Raw genomic sequence first — 19,456 nt, forward strand, 5'->3', positions numbered from 1 at the left:
ATTCACATAGTTTTTTCCCCCAAAAGGCACATCCTCAAAGTGTCAGGCAACCTTAATAATAGATGGTGCAACCAGCCCTGCCTAGAAAAATACAGTTCATTCTCTTTATAAAGTTACCCCTGGCATATCAGAAGTATTCTGGCACTCATCACTTGAAACATAATCTCATTCTTTGTAACAATCACTTTGATACAGAATCACTTTGATACAACACACTAACTACTTGGGCTCCCACAAGCAGTTTTCAGGAGAGAAGCATTATTAAAAATAACTCTCAATTTTTACCATCTATTTTTAACTAGCAGTAAATCAAGTTTGTTAATATTAAAAGTATCTTACTGGGGACAGGTCTATTAGCCTAGTGATGCTGTGCATTGCAGCACAGATTGCTTAGTATGATTCCTGAAAGTGAGCTCTTGCTCCCTTGGCAAAGAGTGTTGTATTGAAGGCAGCAAGTTTGATTCCTAGGGAATGGGAGCACCCTGTTTTGCTGAATACTCTTGGTAGTCCATCGATCTGATGATGACAAATCTGTGTAGATCATCAGTTGTTGGTCTTATGGTGTGCCCTCTGATGGCTATACAAGCCAATTCTAAAGGTGCACATTTTGCTGCAGATGGTGCATGGGAAGTTCGCGGTCAGTGGATTGTGCGCTGCTGATTCTCTGTGACATTGTTCGCATGCCTCTTGTAGACGCCAGCAGCAGTCTTCCTCAAAGGCGATGCAGGTATTCCTGACTGTTGCACGCCACTGTGTTCTATCGCTGGCGGCGTCCTCAAGGTACCTAGGTTTGATACTGCTGTATTGCAGATTGGCTTTGTTTCCGTGGACGACCTATATGCCGGATGCCCTGGGAGAGCTCACCATACAGAAGCTGGCGGGGGATTCTGTTGGCATCCATGCGGCTGACATGACCAGTCCAACGTAGCTGTGACTTCATGATCATCATTTCGATGCTTGTCATCTGGGCTCTCTCAAGCACTTCGAGATTGGGCACTTTGTCTTGCCAGCGGATCTTCATGATGTTACGGAGGCAGCGCATGTGAAATGCTTTGAACTGCTTGATGTGACGCCTATATATTGTCCATGTTTCGCACTTGTACAAAAGAGATGAAAGAACAACAGCTCTGTACACAATCAGTTTTGTTGACATCCGGATGTTATGGTGATTTAAAACTTTGACATGCAGACAGCCAAGTGCCTGGCTTGCTTTGGATATTCGTGCATTGATCTCATTATCCAGTGATCTATCACTGGATATGACACTACCCAGATATTTAAAGTTCTCCACTACTTTCAGCTGAGTGCCATCGATGGAGATACTCGGGACAGAAGCATTTGATCCAGGTGCAGGTTGATGGAGAACTTCTGTCTTTCCGAGGCTGATAGTTAGTCCGAAAAGTTGCGAGGCCTCAGCAAACTTGTTGACAATGTGCTGAAGATCATTTTCAGTGTGAGCCATGAGGGCACAACCGTCAGCAAAGAGTGCCTCAAGAAGGAGTTTCTGCACTGTCTTAGTGTTTGCATTCAGGCGACGGAGGTCAAAAAGTGAACCATCGTGCCAGTATTTCAAGTATATACCTCGGTCCAGATCTTTCACTGCATGGTTAAGGACACATGCAAAGAACAGGTTAAATAGGACAGGGGCGAGAACACATCCTTGTTTCACGCCGTTGGTGATGTTAAAGGGGGCTGATGTGGCTCCATCAGACAATACTTCGCCTGTCATGCTGTCATGAAAAAGGCGTATAATCTGGACAAATTTTCTTGGGCAGCCAAGTTGTGTTAGAATGGTCTTCCCTGTTGACGGTATCAAACGCCTTTGTCAGATCTATGAAGACAGCATACAGGTGCATGTTCAGTTCAATGCACTTCTCTTGTATTTCTCTGACAGCAAACACCATGTTGACTGTGCTCCGGCCAGGTCGAAAACCACATTGACTTTCAGGTAGATTTGCCTCGGAAATACTGGCTATTAGGCGGTTCAAGATGATGCGGGCGATGATCTTCCCTCCAACAGAGAGGAGGGATATGCCTCTATAGTTTCCACATTCTGCTTTGCTGCCTTTGTTCTTGAAAAGAGAGACAATAGTAGCATCGTGGAGGTCCTGTGGTATGTTTTCATCCTCCCAGATGTTGATGATCACGCTGTGGAACGCTGCTAGTGCTGCAGGACCTGCTGCTTTATATATCTCTGATGGTATCCCATCTTTTCCAGGAGCTTTCCCTGAACTCATCTGGCTAACAGCTGAATACTGATCACATTGTTAAAGGAGAAGGAGTACCTAGTTCAAAGTGTCAGTAATGGAATAAACCTTTCCACTTTAAATCAGGTCAGATTCAGGCCAGGTCAGTGCTGTTGTCCAAAAGATTTTACCATTTGTTGGCATCATTACAACTGTGATAGGGATGATACAAATCTGACTGAAAGTATTCATACTCAATGCCATTTATATAGAAACTTCAAATGTTAACCTAGCCAGATCCCTTGATCTGCTATCTCATCAGTGTTTTATAACCTATTATTAGCTGATATCTCTTGTCCTACTAGTATTGTATTATAGTCTCAGTTACTGTGAGACAAAATCTCTACTTTTTGATTCAGGCTCTTCTTTGTTTTCCAAGAAGATAATGAGAGGAAATTAAGAAGAAGAAAGACAATGCATATACATCTACTAACAATAAAGCAATAGCTATCATTTTTCAATTTTCCTTGAAATTAGGATGCTTCTATTGTTCTGTAAGTATTATACAAATATTTGATTTAGAATTTAAGTTTATAATGCATGTATTTCAGGGTCCTAAAGATAGGTATTTAGTACTAGGAACATAAGAATGGCCATATTGGGTCAGACCAAAGGTCCATCTAGCCCAGTATCCTGTCTGCTGACAGTGACCAATGCCAGGTGTCCCAGAGGGAGTGAACCTAACAGGTAATGATCAAGTGATCTCTCTCCCTGCCATCCATCTCCACCCTCTGACAAACAGAGGCTAGGGACACCATTCCTTACCCATCCTGGCTAATAGCCATTAATGGACTTAACCTCCATGAATTTATCTAGTTCTCTTTTAAACCCTGTTATAGTCCTAGCCTTCACAACCTCCTCAGGCAAGGAGTTCCACAGGTTGATTGTGCGCTGTGTGAAGAAGAACTTCCTTTTGTTTTAAACCCGCTGCCCATTAATTTCATTTGGTGGCCCTTAGTTCTTATATTACGGGAACAAGTAAATAACTTTTCCTCATTCACTTTCTCCACACCACTCATGATTTTATCTACCTCTATCATATCCCCACTTAGTCTTCTCTTTTCCAAGCTGAAAAGTCCTAGCCTCTTTAATCTGTCCTCATATGGGACCCGTTCCAAATCCCTAATCATTTTAGTTGCCCTTCTCTGAACTTTTTCTAATGCCAATATATCTTTTTTGAGATGAGGAGACCACATCTGTACGCAGTATTCAAGATGTGGGTGTACCATGGATTTATATAAGGGCAATAAAATATTCTCCGTCTTATTCTCTATTCCTTTTTTAATGATTCCTAACATCCTGTTCGCTTTTTTGACTGCCCTGCACACTTCGTGGACGTCTTCAGAGAACTATCCACAATGACTCCAAGATCTCTTTCCTGATTAGTTGTAGCTAAATTAGCCCCCATCATATTGTATGTATAGTTGGGATTATTTTTTCCAAAGTGCATTACTTTACATTTACCCACATTAATTTTCATTTGCCGTTTTGTTGCCCAATCACTTAGTTCTGTGAGATCTTTTTGAAGTTCTGCTTTGGTCTTGACTATCTTGAGCAGTTTAGTATCATCTGCGAACTTTGCCACCTCACTGTTTACCCCTTTCTCCAGATCATTTATGAATAAGTTGAATAGGATTGGTCCTAGGACTGACCCTTGGGGAACACCACTGTCCATTCTGACAATTTACCATTTATTCCTACCCTTTGTTCCCTGTCTTTTAACCAGTTCTCAATCCATGAAAGGACCTTCCCTCTTATCCCATGACAACTTAATTTACATAAGAGCCTTCAGTGAGGGACCTTGTCAAAGGTTTTCTGGAAATCTAAAGTACAGTATGTCCACTGGATCCCCCTTGTCCACATATTTGTTGACCCCTTCAAAGAACTCTAATAGATTAGTAAGACATGATTTCCCTTTACAGAAACCATGTTGACTTTTGACCAACAATTTATGTTCTTCTATGTGTCTGACAATTTTATTCTTTACTATTGTTTCAACTGATTTGCCCAGTACTGATGTTAGACTTACTGGTCTGTAATTGCCAGGATCACTTCTAGAGCTCTTTTTAAATATTGGCGTTACATTACTACAAAGAAGGGTAACCACAAATTAGCATCTACACCATATTCTAGAGTAGGTAGTGATAGAGGCACCACCCATTTCTTAGGGCGTATGGTAAACTGGTACTAGGAGCCAGAGAGGGAAACAGGTAGAGGGGGGACTGCGAGCCAGTAAGTGAGGGAAGACTAAGATTGGATGAGGAGCCAAGAGGAAGGCTAGAACTGGCTGGGCAAGGAGATTGGGTACCAGTGGAGCTGGGTGAAGGTGGTAGTGTATAAAGAAGACGGATCTGCTGAGGAGCCAGGGTGCTGGTGGATAACTGGGACTGGTGTTTAAGGAGTCTGGGACTGAGATGAGAAGTCTGGGGACTGGATAGGTCAGGAGAATGGGACTGGAATGAGGCACCAGAGGTGGAGAAGAGACAGGACAGGGAAAGGGACAAGTTGGAGGTAGACAACAGAAGAGTCTGTAATCACTAGAGCATATTCCTTTCCAGAGCCTGGAATGGCACCCAAGATTCATGCACCATTCCTCTGCTGTCTGCAAATATCTGTGAAACTCACTATCAAAGTGTGTCTCATTCCCCTCTAGTGCCAGTCCACATAGAGAACTGCAGTCTATCACTGCTATTAGTTACTGAATTAGCTTAAGCAGCAGAGATCTGGCTGGTGAGTCCAAAGGTTCCTACCATGCTGATTACTCATGTAGATGTCAAGATGATGCCATACAATGGAATTTATGTTTTTTCAGCTTGTTTTTTAAAATGTAGAAAATTAGACACAAAAACATTAAGTTAAAACAACATTATTAGGGTTGCAAAGTCAAGCACTCAATAGTTAGGAAATGATACAGGCAACCTTAATTCTTGCTTTTCCTAACTTTTGAGTGCTTGACTTTGCAATCTTAATAATGTTTTTTTAACATAGTTTGTGTGTGTATGATTATAAATAAAGTGAATGTTGACAGAGTTTATAGCAAGCATATATGCAGAGAAAGAAATCTTTAAAAAGCAATGCACCTGTAATCAAAGTAGTCTACGAGCATAGCATAACTTGATTAATTAGATTTAAAATGGCACTCAAATATTTTAAAACTAAAATGTAGGTTTTGCTTTAGAAAGGACTTTGATAAAACTTGATTTTAGTAGATTTTTTCATTAAGTTTTAATTTCAATAGGTTTTGCTTTAATATAAACATTCCCTTCACAGTATTAGCAATCAAAAATGGCAACAATGTGTTAGTGCAGGGATCGGCAACCTTTGGCACGTGGCCCGCCAGGGTAAACACCCTGGTGGGCCAGGCCAGTTTGTTTACCTGCCGCGTCCACAGGTTCAGCCGATGGCAGCTCCCACCGGCCGTGGTTCACCGCTCCAGGCCAATGGGGGCTACGGGAAGCGGTGCGGGCTGAGGGATGTGCTGGCCGCCCTTCCTGCCAAAGGTTGCTGATCCCTGTGTTAGTGAATGTGAGAATCAGAATGTGAAACTAACTGGACTGAAGTGAAACTGACATCTATTTCTGTGTTCCAACCTCAATTAAGTGCAAAAGCAAACAAAGGCTCCAATCCTGTAATCTGCTCTGCAGAGGGGGTCGTTGAGCCCCATTGACATCAATGGGTATTCACTCAAGCTGAGGGTCTTCAAACATGGCAAAGCTTCCAGGACTGGGGCCAAAGGGTATAAATATATTTCAGGCCCTGATTTCTTTAAAAAGCAATCCAGAAATGTCTATGCACAAAAATGCTCAGACACCGGCATGTCTACATTTCCACCTCCAACTGCCACATTTGTATGAGCAAATGAGCAGGACAAACACATAAGTATTAATTTGCAGGTGTAGATACATCATACAAAATTGTGGTAATAGCTTGGGTATAGGTAAGTGTGCATGTGTGTGTATATGTATATACGTATACCTCGGCTTCTATTCACTGAAAGTTTGCCTTTTAAAACTTTGTCATAACAAAATCTGGGATTTAAAAAGTGTTGTTTGTTTGTTTTTAAGCAAGTCTGTTTCTGTGCCACACCAAATTAGAATGCAGGAGTAGTACAGGTCCTGAGTATTATTATCGCAGATGGAACTGTATGAAAATGAAACTTTGCAAACAACTTGATTCCTAGTGTGTTCTTTTTCCACCCATCAAATTAAACAGTAGAATTAACTGCACTAGTGAAATCAGGAACTTGTACTCATTTCTATTTATTTCTATATCACTCCATTCATTATAAAATTTTAATTCAAGGCAGTTACTAAATGAATTCTCCCATATAAAGTAAAACAGAAGATTTATTTTTAAATCCTGCTAAAAGATTCCAGACTTGCTTTACTCATCTGTTGCTACTTCAACTAAAATAAACAAAAACTACGATTAGAAACATACTAAGCAATGGCAATCAAAATGAAGGAAAAAAAAGCAAACTGATTAATGTTTCACATCTGAAGTCATTTCCTTGCACCTGCAGCTCTCATCTAGGAAAAATACTACAAATATCACTGAAAACAAGACTTGTATTCAGAAAGTAGATAATTATTTGCACTGTGAGTTTTTACTTTCTCTCTTCCTCAGAACTCTTAATGCTGGGAACGCTTACAATTGTTTTGGACAAGGCAAAAGTACAACACCATATTTAAATTTACCACTTCTGCCTTTATTTTAAACCTCTTATTGCTTCAGTGGCGACAGAATACTGTACTTATTCAAGAAAGAACCTGAATAAGAAAAGTTAGTAGAAAGTTTTAATTACAGTAATTACTTCTGATATCATGTATGCCTAGCTACCATTAAATGCCAAATACCTAAACAAATGCAACATTAAAGTTGAGATTTTCAATACACAGAGTCAAGAAATTCAGAATTAACCATAACTCTGCTTCCTTGCATTTTTATTACCTAGTTATACAACAAAGATGGACCAATAGAAAATGCTACTTATGTGTGTCTAGAAATGTACACTGATTGCTACCTAAGGGCAAGATCAAACTCCTACTCAATCTTTCCAGTAACTTTGGATTTGGCCTCCAATGAACTGCTGAGAAAGTACCAGAAGTGTTGCAATGGCATTGTGACTCATTCCAGCCACCTCTGATTCCCAAACATAGACACTTATGACTGTTCAAAGCATCAAACTTTAGTGTGTCTTTCTGGTGTAAGAAAATACACTATGATTGATGCATTTTTAAGAAAACATCCATAACTTTATTATTTTAAAATCAAATATCTTCAAACAAAGGAAAGCACATTTCTCGATCTTGACTAATCGCACGGCCAAGTTTGAAGTTTTAAAACAAAGTCTTCTTTGAGTTAATTATATTTAAAAAATGAGTCTTGAGAAATCTTAGATGAAAAATGCCATATATTCACTCTCAACTCAAAAATGGCTCAACAAATTTTTATCAAACTACTACGAACATTTGCTTCTGGGATGAGAACAAGCATGAAATGTTTCAGCTTGTAAAAGAACAGCTGGATACACTACAAATTCACACTTTACAGCAGAGCATTGGAGTGAGAGGGAAGATTACTAGTAGATTAGTAGTACCACTGCAATATGATCTGGCTCGGATGACCTAATAGCTTAATGTGTTGGGACCTTCCAACATTTTGCAATATTTATGCAATCCACTAACTTAATTGATTTCCTGTCAGGCTAGTAGATCTAACTGCAACAAGCTGACTTTTTCTACCCCAATCCAATACTTTTCCTGCAGTCAAATTAAGGGTATTAGCCAGCTTCTTTTGCTTTCTTGCAATAATTTTCAAAAAAGTTTCCAGCTGGTGCTAACACTAAAGCACTGGTGTTCACAACTTTGGAGCCTTAGTGTAGACAAGTCTTCAACAGTGATTGGTATTTTTTACTCTGTGCCAATTAAAACTTCTCCAAGGAAGTCTAATTGACCTGGAATTCAAAACAGCTGCAAGCAGTGGAAACCTTCTCTACCTTAGGGTGCCCAATGTTCCCTCAAGTGGTAGAGCTGCACCTTGTGTACACAAGACTAAATAATGGGTATAAGTACTACTAGCTTGTTCTTTTACTGGAGCAGATAGAGTCATGGAATAGCTTTTCCCAGCTTTCTTCTTTCGTTGCAGCAAGGTGCAATATGAGACTAGGTAACTCTGCACAGAAATAGTTAGCAGTTAGGCAGCAAGTCTCTTCCCTGAAATTCTTCAGCCTGGTTTTAAAAAGAATCATCTCCTTTCAGAGTGGATCTTAAAGCCACCTTTAGCAGTCACTATTTTTCCTACACTTGCTGATTACCCAGTTTAACTCAGCACATAACTGCTGCAATGTGCTTCCAATGTTCCAAATACACATCCAAGTCCAGAATCTTGAAAGTCCAATGCAACAAATATAAATGCAGGTTCTGTTTCCATGCCTCCTTCAATGTATTTAGATGAAATTATCTTTATCTGATCAAAGTCTGATACAGGTACTCGTACCTGAATAAATGGGTGCACATGAGTCAGTCTGACAGCAATGCAACTTCAAGACACTCAGACAACACCACAGTGATGACTGCACAATAGAGTATATACTATTATAAGTTCAGATACAGTATCTCATATCAGTTACACTAAGAACAGATTTCTGTTTCCATTGATTTCAATGGAATATTTGCCACTGCCCTCAAGGGAGTAGGATTGCATCCTTCCAGTATATACATAGTATTTAGTTTTTACTGCTAATAGCTCATGGGAATTTATATTTAGTTCAAGTGACAGAGGTCTGTACTTCTGGAGCAGGATGATTTCAATTTATACCCCTTGTTGCCTTGAAGTGTTAAATAATAATAATACATATATACATATCACTTGTAGAACACTTTTTATGCAAGGTTCCAAGTGCTTTCTAAAGGACAGTAAATATCATCTCCATTTTACAGATAGGGAAAATGAGGCACAGAAGTGAAGTGTGACTTGCTTTAGGAAAAACGGAGTTCATATTGGAGCTTAAAACAGAATACAAGTTTCCTGACTCAGTGTCCTATGCCTTATCCACATTTTAAATTTCCAAAACCAGTGATTTAAATAGTCAAACAAAAAATAAAAGTCACTTATTTTTCAACAAACTGGGAAACAAGCACCAGCAGAGTACCTGAGAAAGGATCAGTTGTCCATGAAACTTCTGCACAAACTTTCTTAAAAATTCAAAATATGTAGCCTCTCCAATTCTCTTGGCTAGAGATTGCAGAAGGAAATAGCCCTGGAAGAAATCAGTGCCAAAGACAAAGATGATGCTATTAATTAAAGGATACACAAAAATAAGTGTTTATAAATGTGTTGGTAACATCAGCTTCAGTTAGGTCAGTTTTGCACTCTTACCTTCAAGTAATGAACCTGCATGAAGATTTTTTCTGCATTAAGACCGTGTTTGATTATGCATGTTCCAGACTCACTCACTTCTCCTGTGTTCTCTTTGTTTGGCCTAAAATGATTGCAAATCAATTAAATTGTTGATAAGTGAGTAAAGAACTAATGCATTACAAACTTTCATTGCCCAAAATTATTATAATAGGTTGGTATCTTCAGACACTACTCACTACATTAGTCTCTGTTCTACTTTGGATCTGAATTTGTGCTAAATAGCTTAGCAGTTCTCAGCTGGGGGTCCACAGCCCACTGGGGGACTGCAAGCCATTTCAGTGGGTCCGCAAAGCAGGGCCACTTGGAGCCCTGGGCCTGAAGCTTGGAGTTCTGGTGCCCTGCAGGGTGAAAGCCCTGAGCCCACATGCCCCATGGGGCTGAAGCCCTGAGCCCAGGCACTCCACGGGACTGAAGCCCTGAGCTCTGGTGCCATGAGCCTTGAAAGAAGCTGCCCCACAGGACTGAAGCCCTAAGCCAACCCCACAGAGCTAAAGCCCCAAGTCACCCCCCACCCCAAGGTGCTAAAGCTCTGAGACCCCACCCTGTGGGGCAAAACCCTCAGGCCTTCCATCCCACAGGGCTCCTGAGCCCCCTCCCTGCAGGACAGAAGCACCCCCCTGAGGCTGATGCGCGGAGCCTCTATTCCCTCCCCCCCCCGGCTCTGGAGTTTTCATTGCATGTTGGGGGAGGAAGGCTTTGAAAGAAAAAGGTTGAGAATCCCTGAAATAGCTTAGCTAATATGAAAAGAAGTAGAAATAACAAGAAATGTATCCTTCTAATGTAATTTTGTGTGTGGCTGCACAAACAGCTGAGGTTAAACTGAAAGCCAACACTAAGCTGGTATATAGTACTTGCTCTTCCCTCCCAGACGTGACATCATATTGCATGGCATTTCATTAAGAGATACTACAGCAGACAAAAAAAGGCAGAGATATTTGAGATGGAGGTATATGGGAAGAAAGGATATTGAACTCATTACACCCGGCTACATATTTCACTTTTCATACCTGAACAGAGCTTAACAGCTCACAAGACTACACCTGCAAGAATGAATGGCCTCTTTCATCTACATTTAATACACTACAGAAAAGTATAAGCCTTCCATTCTTTTTCTTCTTTGGTTTGTCATTTTGTGTGCATGTCAGCAAAAAACAACCAAAGCTTTGAAAGAGAGAGCCTGCCACACAGAGCCTTGGGGATTCTCAGTCAGACAGACAGTAATATCCAGAACAAATTCAAACTATGTTAACTCTTTAGTATTGGGTCTTCAGATTGCCAAGCCTCAATAGGCATGATGGACATGATGGTGCCTAGCAGTCCTATAAGTTTAATCACAGAGAAGAAAAACTAAAGACAAATTATGCAAAATTTCCCCCTTCCTCTGTAAATGAGTTCTTCCATACCACAGCCACAGTACTGAAGTACTAATTCTTTCTTGTCTTCAAACTTCTTTCCAAGAGGTCCCACACTGAGGCCACTGGGTGGCCAAGGAGGACTAGACAACACTTCTTTAGGACTGAAAACAATTCTGGAGACTTTAAATATAGTTTTAGTACGAGCGAAAGGTGGCAAACTAGCAGTTCTGGAAATTTAAGCCCTATTTTTCCCCTCCACAAAATAGGGACAGCACAGGCAGCAGCAGTCCAAGCTTCCTTTTAAACACCATTAATGTGTCTCTGAGGGACCAACTCTAAGAGTCAAGTCTCGATACCCATTTAAACCTTGGTCTCTGCTTTGATTGCTAACAAAGATTGATACAAGCAGCTAATTTTACTTAATCCAATGAAGAGACAACAAATATTTTTGGTTACTAATAACCAGTCATTATTCACCTAAAGATGAAAGGGACATATCTCGTTACTAGTCCTCTGAGCCATCCCCTTCTGTAAAGTGTGTGCATGTGTATTTAAGAATAATTAAACAAACAGAACTTAATCCACATTCCATAATTCACTTAGTACAACCTATCTCAGTGATTCCCAAACTGTGGTACATGAGAATGTTGTAAGTGGTATGCCAGACACTCTTAAAAAGAAATTGTTCAGTTTCAAATCAACAGTGGTTGCATGAGGTGCAGCTTGCCAGAAAGTGGTTTTGAAACAAAATGCATGTGCGTGGACAATTTTAGCCATAATGGTGAACAACATTCACCAACAATGCCAGCACAGTAGTTTTATTAGTGGTGTGTTGTGCACTGTGGCTGTGCAGATGGGCAATGTGCTCTCATCTGGTGAGCTGGATTTCTACTGAGCCTAGCCTTCAGCTTGTGCCACACTGCACAACTCAAGCCATGAGGCAAACTTGCAAAGCCCTATGCCACATCACCGGAGCTCCTTTTTTCTGAAAAAGAACATGCATACAGTGCTAGTTCAAAGTGTAGGCAAAACTTGCAGCTGCAAGGACTCCCAAGACTTAAAGAGCATGCTCCAGGAAGCTGCTGCAGAGCGTGCTGCGTCTGTAACCTGTGCCTTACAGAGGCTGCAGCCTGGCCCCTGCAAGGCTGCGAGGCAGGGGACACATGGGGAATTCTCTCCTGTCTCTGCAGGGAAGTTGGGGATGGGGGTGATTGGTTGGTCTGGTGAATAGAAGCCTAGATACAGGCCTGGCTCTTCAGCAGCAAAGCAGCTGGTCTGCTGCAGCTGGAGTCTTTGCCAAGGAGGATGAACCCCTGTGCAATTTCCCCAACCCTGCAAGCATCTAGGAGGCGGGGCCCTGCTTCACTGGGAGTCAGACGGGCAGAGTAGCAAAAAAGGCTTCATGGAGCTGAAACTGCCTGATACCTTCACTTCCAGCCAAGACGCACCCAACACTCCCAGGAGTCAGCAACCTTTCAGAAGTGGTGTGCCGAGTCTTCATTTATTCACTCTAATTTAAGGTTTCGTGTGCCAGTAATACATGTTAACGTTTTTAGAAGGTCTTGTTCTATAAGTCTATAATACATAACTAAACTATTGTTTAGTAAATAAGGTTTTTAAAATGTTTAAGAATCTTCATTTAAAATTAAATTAAAATGCAGAGCCCCCCCAGACTGGTGGCCAGGACCCGGGCAGTGTGAGTTCCACTGAAAATCACCTCGCGTGCTGCCTTCGGCACACGTGCCATAGGTTGCCTACTTCTGCCTACCTCCTCCCCCCTCTGATCTGCCTTGCATTTTACACACACGCACCTTTCTCACTAATGGCACTTTTTTTGTTTTCTCTGAGAACTACTCAAAATGCTTGGTATTTTTCTTGAGTTAACTTTTGTAAAAAAAGAGAACCAGACTGAAATTTGGCTCAAATTCATCAGTAATCATGATAAGAATTAGCAAGAACTTCAAACTTAAATTAGACAAGTAAAAAAAAAAAAAAGATCAACCGATTGAATGTTCTTCAGTGACATACCAAAAAATTTCAGCGGGAGGCTCAGGGCTTTAGCCCCTCGGGGAGAGGGGTGGCTCGGAGCTTTAGCTCTGTGGGGTTGTGGGGCTTGGGGCTTCAGCCCCACGGGGCGGCTTCTGCCAGGACTCAGAGCCCTGAGCCTCAGAGCTTCAGCCCCATGGGACACCTGGGCTTCGGGCTTCCTGCTTGGCAGACCTCCTGAAATGGTTTGCTGCAGATCCCTGCTTGAGAACCACTGGGTTAGGACACCCATCTGGGATGTGGGAAACTGAGGCTCAAGTCCTTGCTCCACCTGATCCTGAGCAGGACTTCAACCTGGATCTCTTATATCCAAGGTAATCATGGGCTATTTTGGGGAGGTCTCTATCTTGCTTTCTATTTTATTTTATTTTTGGTTTCACTCCACATCAGAAAGAAAACAAATATCAAAGCCTCACAATTTTTCACTGAACTGTATTCTTGTTTTTTGGATAACCCTAGTTATAATCAAACATTTTAAGCTTCTTCAGGTAATTATTTTACTAGAGAGTCCATAAGTACTTAAGGTAAGCCTATTAATGCCTAAAATAAAAATGCACAAAAAGGAGAAATAAGCATGTGATATTTCAAACATCAATTTTTCAAGCAGGTGGTACATGATCCAGTAAAATTTGGGAACCAGTGGTCCATCTAATCCAAAGTCATTTTTAATATGCAAGTATTCAGAGCATTACATTTCATTCAGAACTAGAAATTATTGTAAATCAAAAGACAGTCCCCATTTTCTAACAGAAACATGCCTGTGGTTCAGCAGAAGTTCATCAACCCCAATATGTTTTTGTGACACATTTCAGGTTTGATTAATTGGCATTTTCTAATGAACCTCCATTTCATCCAAAAATTCATGGATCAATTTTCAGTCTGGTCCTATTCAACATCTGCATACAGCCACTAGGTGAACTGGTCAGATAGCCTGGACTCAAGGACCAGAAATATGTAGATGACACACAACTCTACCCATCCTTCCCCACATACAATCATACCACTACCACCAAGATAGCCAAGTGCTTGGATCAGATCGGGTCAGGGATGAAGAAGAGCTGGTTGAAGCTAAACCTGGGCAAGACAGAGGTGATAGTGGTGGACAGAGAAAAGCATTCTGAAGAGTTTACAGTCACGGTGCAGTCTCCTTTGGTTGAAGGTACACACCCACAACTGGTCAATTCAGTCTGTAGCTTAAGGAATGCTCCAGGACTTTTCACTGATGTTAAGCTCTCACATAGCTGCATCTTGAGTAAGGATCCAATTCTGTCTTGGAGGTCACAGATTCTGTGACTTTCCAGGACTTCTGTGACTAGTTCTGGGGAAGGGCTGGAGCAGTGGGTGGGGTTGGGTCAACACCCCTGGGGCTGGAACAGCTGACAGCTAAGTTCCCTCTAAGCTGCGTGGCTGCGCAGCAGGCTATCAATAGCCATGCAGGCTCGTAGCCACAGGGGCCTGGACTGGATAGGAGAGATATGGGGGCATGCAGGGCTGCGGCGGGGAGAGGCGCCTCTTCCCCGGCCCCAGAGCTGCTGCAGCCGGGGAGAGGCACCTCTCCTCCCAGCCCAGGAGCTGCCACGGCTGGGGAGAGGTGCTCTCCACCAGCCCCGGGCTACTGCGGCGGGAGAGGGCTGGGGCGAGTTCTCTCTCCCCATCACAGCCCTGGGGCAGCCTGCACCCCAAACTTCTCATCCCTGGCCCCACCCCAGAGCACCCCCAGCCGGAGCCCACACCCCACACCCCAACCCTCTGCCCCAGCCCTGAGCCCCCTCCTACACTCCGAACCCCTTGGCCCCATCCCCGCCATTCATCACCTCCATATTGGTGCACATAACAAAATACATTCTGCACATGGAGGTAAAAAATTAGAGGGAACATTAGTTGACAGGTAGTCAGCCCCAAGCCCGCTGGAACAGCTGACCAGTAGTCGGCCCCAGGCCCAATGGAACAGCGGCCCTGGGCCTGCTGGAGCAGTGGCTGGGGTTGGATCAGCCCCCCTGGGGCTGGAGCAGCGGCAGTCAGCCCCTGCCACAGGAGCAGCGAGACTGGAGCAGCTGCAAGTCCCCAGAAGTGCTCTATTCGTTGTCCGTCCCATCCCGCACTGGGATTATCAGTAAAAGTCTGGGACAGGTTGCGGGCTTCTGTGAATGTTTGTTTATTGCCCACGACCTGTGCCTGACTTTTACTAAAAATAACCATGACAGAATCTTTACCTTAATCATGAGTAACACTTTATCATCTCCGCTTGGCTAGGACAGTGATTCTCAACCCAGGGTACATGTACCCCTGGGGTATGCAGAGGTCTTCCAGGGGGTACATCAACTCATCTAGATATTTGCCTAGTTTTACAACAGGCTACATAAAGAGCACTAGCAAAGTCAGTACAAACTAAAATTTCATACAGACAATGACTTATTTATACTGCTCTATATGCTATACACTGAAATATAAGTACAATATTTGTATTCCCATTGATTTATTTTATAATTATATGGTAAAATGAAAAAGTAAGCATTTTTTCCCGTAATAATGTGCTGTGACACTTTGTATTTTTATGTCTGATTGTGTAAGCAAGTAGTTTTTAGTGAAGTGAAATTTGGGGGTTCGCAAGACAAATCAGACAGTAATCTGGAAAGGTTGAGAGCTACTGGGCTAGGAGACACCATCCCATCTTGGCAAATGATGACCTAGTGTTAGTTATTGAAGCCTTCATCACTTCTCAGCTTGACTAAAGCACTGCAAAATATCAGAAGCCTTCAACACTTAGGAAAGTCCAACTGGTACAGAAGGTTGCAGCACATTGTCTGAGCAATGCAGACTACCATGAACACATCAAAGCAGTCCTGCACCCCGACTCTGACTTCCCTCAGAATATTGAAACAAGGTTTCGGTCCTCAATGGCCTGGGCCAAGGGTATTAAAAGGCCATCTAAAGCTCCAGGATGAAGACTCTGGTTGACAGTTTTACTCTTCCAGCACAATGGAACTCTCTACAATAAGGATAAAGGTCATCTATTGAAGAGACAGTGGTTTTTCAGGGGCCAACCTAAAACCGTTGAATTAATTCCCACAGAAACGAAGACCATCACAAAACCATAACATGTTCCACTCCAAATGCAAGGCACATTTTTTGACCTTGCATTCTCTAACAAACATACAGCAATGTGTGTGTGTGTGTGTGTGTATAAATATATATATATAAAATTAAAAAAAATTCCAAAACTAAACTCTTAATTGTACACACTTCTTTCCCTAAGGAGAGGATAAGAGAACAAACATATGACAGATGTTAGCCATGTTTCTTAATGTATTACTGGAATGCATAGGTGCCGACTTCCTCTCTACCGAGGGCTGCACGACCCCTGCTCCGCCCTAGGCCCATCCCAACTCCACCCCTTCCTCCAAGCCCCACTCTGCTCCTGGTCCCGCCCCACTCCACCCCTTCTGCCAAGGTCACACCCCCATCCCGTTTCTTCCCACCCCCTGCCTGAAGGACGCCCGGTCCCCTCTCTCCCAGAGCCTCCAGCTGTTCAGCAGCGTGCAGATCATGGCATGCAGGAAGTGCTGGAAGGGAGAGGGAGGAGTTGATTGGTGGGGGCTGCTGGTGGGCAGGAGGCGCTGGGGAGAGACGGGGAGCTTGGCTTACGGTGGGTGCTAAGCACATGCTAATTTTTTTTTCATGAGCACCCACGGAATCAGCACCTATGCTGGAAGACACTCATTTTCTAGAGTGATACATGTGGTAAAATGACTGTGACTGACGACACCATCGACTCCATCCACAGCACCCAATCTAGGAAATTCTTGCCAACCCACAAACACCTGAGGAGGTTTGCAAAGCAATTAAACAAATGAAGAACAATAAAGTACCAGGTCCTGATGGCATACCAGCTGAAGTACTGAGAGTAGGGGGAGAAACACTGAGTAACAAGCTTCATTTGCTGCTCCTCAAAATCTGGCACCCCGAAGAAATCCCCACTGACTTATGTAATGCTAACATCATCACCATTTTCAAAAAGGGACACAGTGGCAACTATCGAGGCATTGCCCTCCTCTCCATCGCTGGGAAGATTCTTGCTAGATTCTTACTGAATCGCCTGCTCCCTCTTGCAGAGGAAGTACTTCCAGAGTCCCAGTGCGGCTTCAGACCATCACGAGGCACCACCGGATCAGCCAGGCAGATCCAGGAAAAATGTCAAGAACAACACCAGGAGCTGTATATGGCCTTTATTGATCTGACCAAAGCCTTTGATTCTGTCAACCGTGAGGCTCTGTGAAAAATCATGTCAAAGTTTGGCTGCCCAAGCAAATTTATCACCATTGTAAGATTCCACCATTACCAGATGACCGCCTCCATTCTGTGCAGTGGCTCTACCTCAGAGCCCTTTGTCATCCAAACTGGGTAAAACAAGGTTGTGTATTGGCACCCACCCTTTTCTCCATTTTCTTAGCAGCTATGAAAATGTTAACCCAAGACCATTTGCCACATGGCATTGGCGTCCAATATCACAACTGATGGCAACCTCTTCAACCTTTCCCATCTCCGTGCCAGAACTAAAGTAATATTGGCAACAATAACCGAACTCCAATAGGCAGATGATTGTGCTGCAGTTGCACACTCAAAGGAGGATCTACAAACAGCCCTTAATTGCTTCTCTGAAGCTTACAAAAGCCTAGGGCTAACTCTGAACATCAGCAAAACAAAAGTTCTCCACCAGCCAGCTCCCAGTCAAGCATCAGATCCAGCAAGAAAGATCTACACTGACAGAGAAGAAGTGGAAAACAGAATACTTTGTCTATCTTGGCAGTCATCTCTCACAGAGGGCAGACATAGATGTCAAGATACAGCACAGAATCCACTGCGCCAGCTTTCCCTTTGGAAGACTGTCTCAACGGGTGTTCAACATCACAACATCAGAACACATACTTGACTTTTAGTTTATAAAGCGGTGGTAACCCCAACTCTCTTCTACAGCTGTGAGACTTAGTTGAGACCTGAAAAACCAGCACCAGCACTTTCTTCGGAGGATCCTCAACATAAAGTTCGCTGCACTAATGCCAGTGTCCTCACAGAGGCCAATATCTTCAGTGATGAGGCCCTGATTATCCAGTACCAACTGAGGTGGAGTGGGCAGTGTGTGCACACACCTGATGTATGCTTACCAAAACAACTGCTGTACGCCCAATTCACCAAAGGAGAAAGCAAACAGGGAGACTAAAAGAAACGCTTTAAAGACATCCTCAAGATAAACGTCAAGAGATGTGGCATTGACACCACACACTGGGAGACAGTAGCCCAGGACAGGGATAACTGGCAAAGACTTGTCAGAGAGGGAACATTCGTTTTTGAGGAAAATCGCCTTGCAATTTTGCAGAAAAACGCCAGAAAAGACAGACAACTGTCACGCAGCAATCGCGGCCCAACCCTGACTTCCAACACCACCCGCAATGTCTGCCAACGAGTCTGTGGCTCAAGGATCAGACTCCTCAGTCATTGAAGGACCCATAAAAAATAAACACCTGTGAAAGAGATCATCCTTGACTTTGCGGGATCGCCGACACAGACACGCGTGTGGTAAAAGAACTTAAATAGATTAGACTAGCCAATGGCTGCTACTAGATAGGTGGTCAAAATTAACTCCGTTTATTACTGCCCAGGGATCCCTGCAATAACCACCCCATCATGTTGCCATGAGTGGCGAACTTCTGCAACCATCTGCTGTGGTTTTAAAGTGTGGATTTTCATATTATTCATATTCACAGCCTTGAAAAGTTGACATGTATACTAAAAACAACAGACTATACCTGAAACTTTCAGCAGCCTCCTTGCTACATTAGCAGGTACTGTAATCATACTTGAATAGGAGTTCTCTTTCACACACTGTCATAACTATAAAGGGAAGGGTAACAGCCCTCCTGTGTACAATACTATAAAATCCCTCCTGGCCAGAGACTCCAAAATCCTTTTACCTGTAAAGGGTTAAGAAGCTCAGGTAACCTGGCTGACACCTGACCCAAAGGACCAATAAGGGGACAAGATACTTTCAAATCCTGGTGGGGGGAAGGCTTTTGTTTGTGCTCTTTGTTTTGAGGGTTGTTCGCTCTTGGGACTAAGAGGGACCAGACATCAATCCATGCTCTCCAAATCTTTCTGAACAAGTGTCTCATATTTCAAACTTGTAAGTAACAGCCAGGCAAGGCGTGTTAGGTTTATCTTTGTTTTCTCAACTTGTAAATGTTCCTTTTGCTAGAGGGTTTACCTCTGTTTGCTGTAACTTTGAACTTAAGGCTAGAGGGGGTTCCTCTGGGCTCTTTGAATCTGATTACCCGGTAAAGCTATTTTCCATCCTGATTTTACAGAGATGATTTTTACCTTTCTCTCTTTAAT

At 42.8% G+C, this 19,456-nt stretch overlaps 1 protein-coding gene across 19 annotated transcripts in view; it reads right to left on the reverse strand.

The window, feature by feature from the left end:
* The window catches only part of AOPEP (aminopeptidase O (putative)), a 410,457-nt gene that overhangs the window by 217,394 nt on the left and 173,607 nt on the right, over positions 1–19,456 (reverse strand). For 16 of the 19 annotated variants that reach the window (XR_010588857.1, XR_010588861.1, XR_010588856.1 and 13 more), the window contains 2 exons: positions 9,627–9,729; positions 9,400–9,507 (listed from right to left, as the gene is read on the reverse strand). Coding sequence is in view for 8 of the 19 variants with exons in the window: in XM_065550410.1 (XP_065406482.1) it covers positions 9,400–9,507; positions 9,627–9,729 (211 nt within the window). In the remaining 11 variants the exon portion in view is untranslated. Of the gene's footprint in view, positions 1–5,622; positions 5,758–9,399; positions 9,508–9,626; positions 9,730–19,456 lie in introns of all 19 variants that reach the window. The other 3 variants (XR_010588865.1, XR_010588864.1, XR_010588866.1) reach the window with 1 other exon arrangement.

Source organism: Chrysemys picta, chromosome 6 (genome assembly GCF_011386835.1).
Source record: "Chrysemys picta bellii isolate R12L10 chromosome 6, ASM1138683v2, whole genome shotgun sequence".
Lineage (NCBI taxonomy): Eukaryota > Metazoa > Chordata > Testudines > Emydidae > Chrysemys > Chrysemys picta.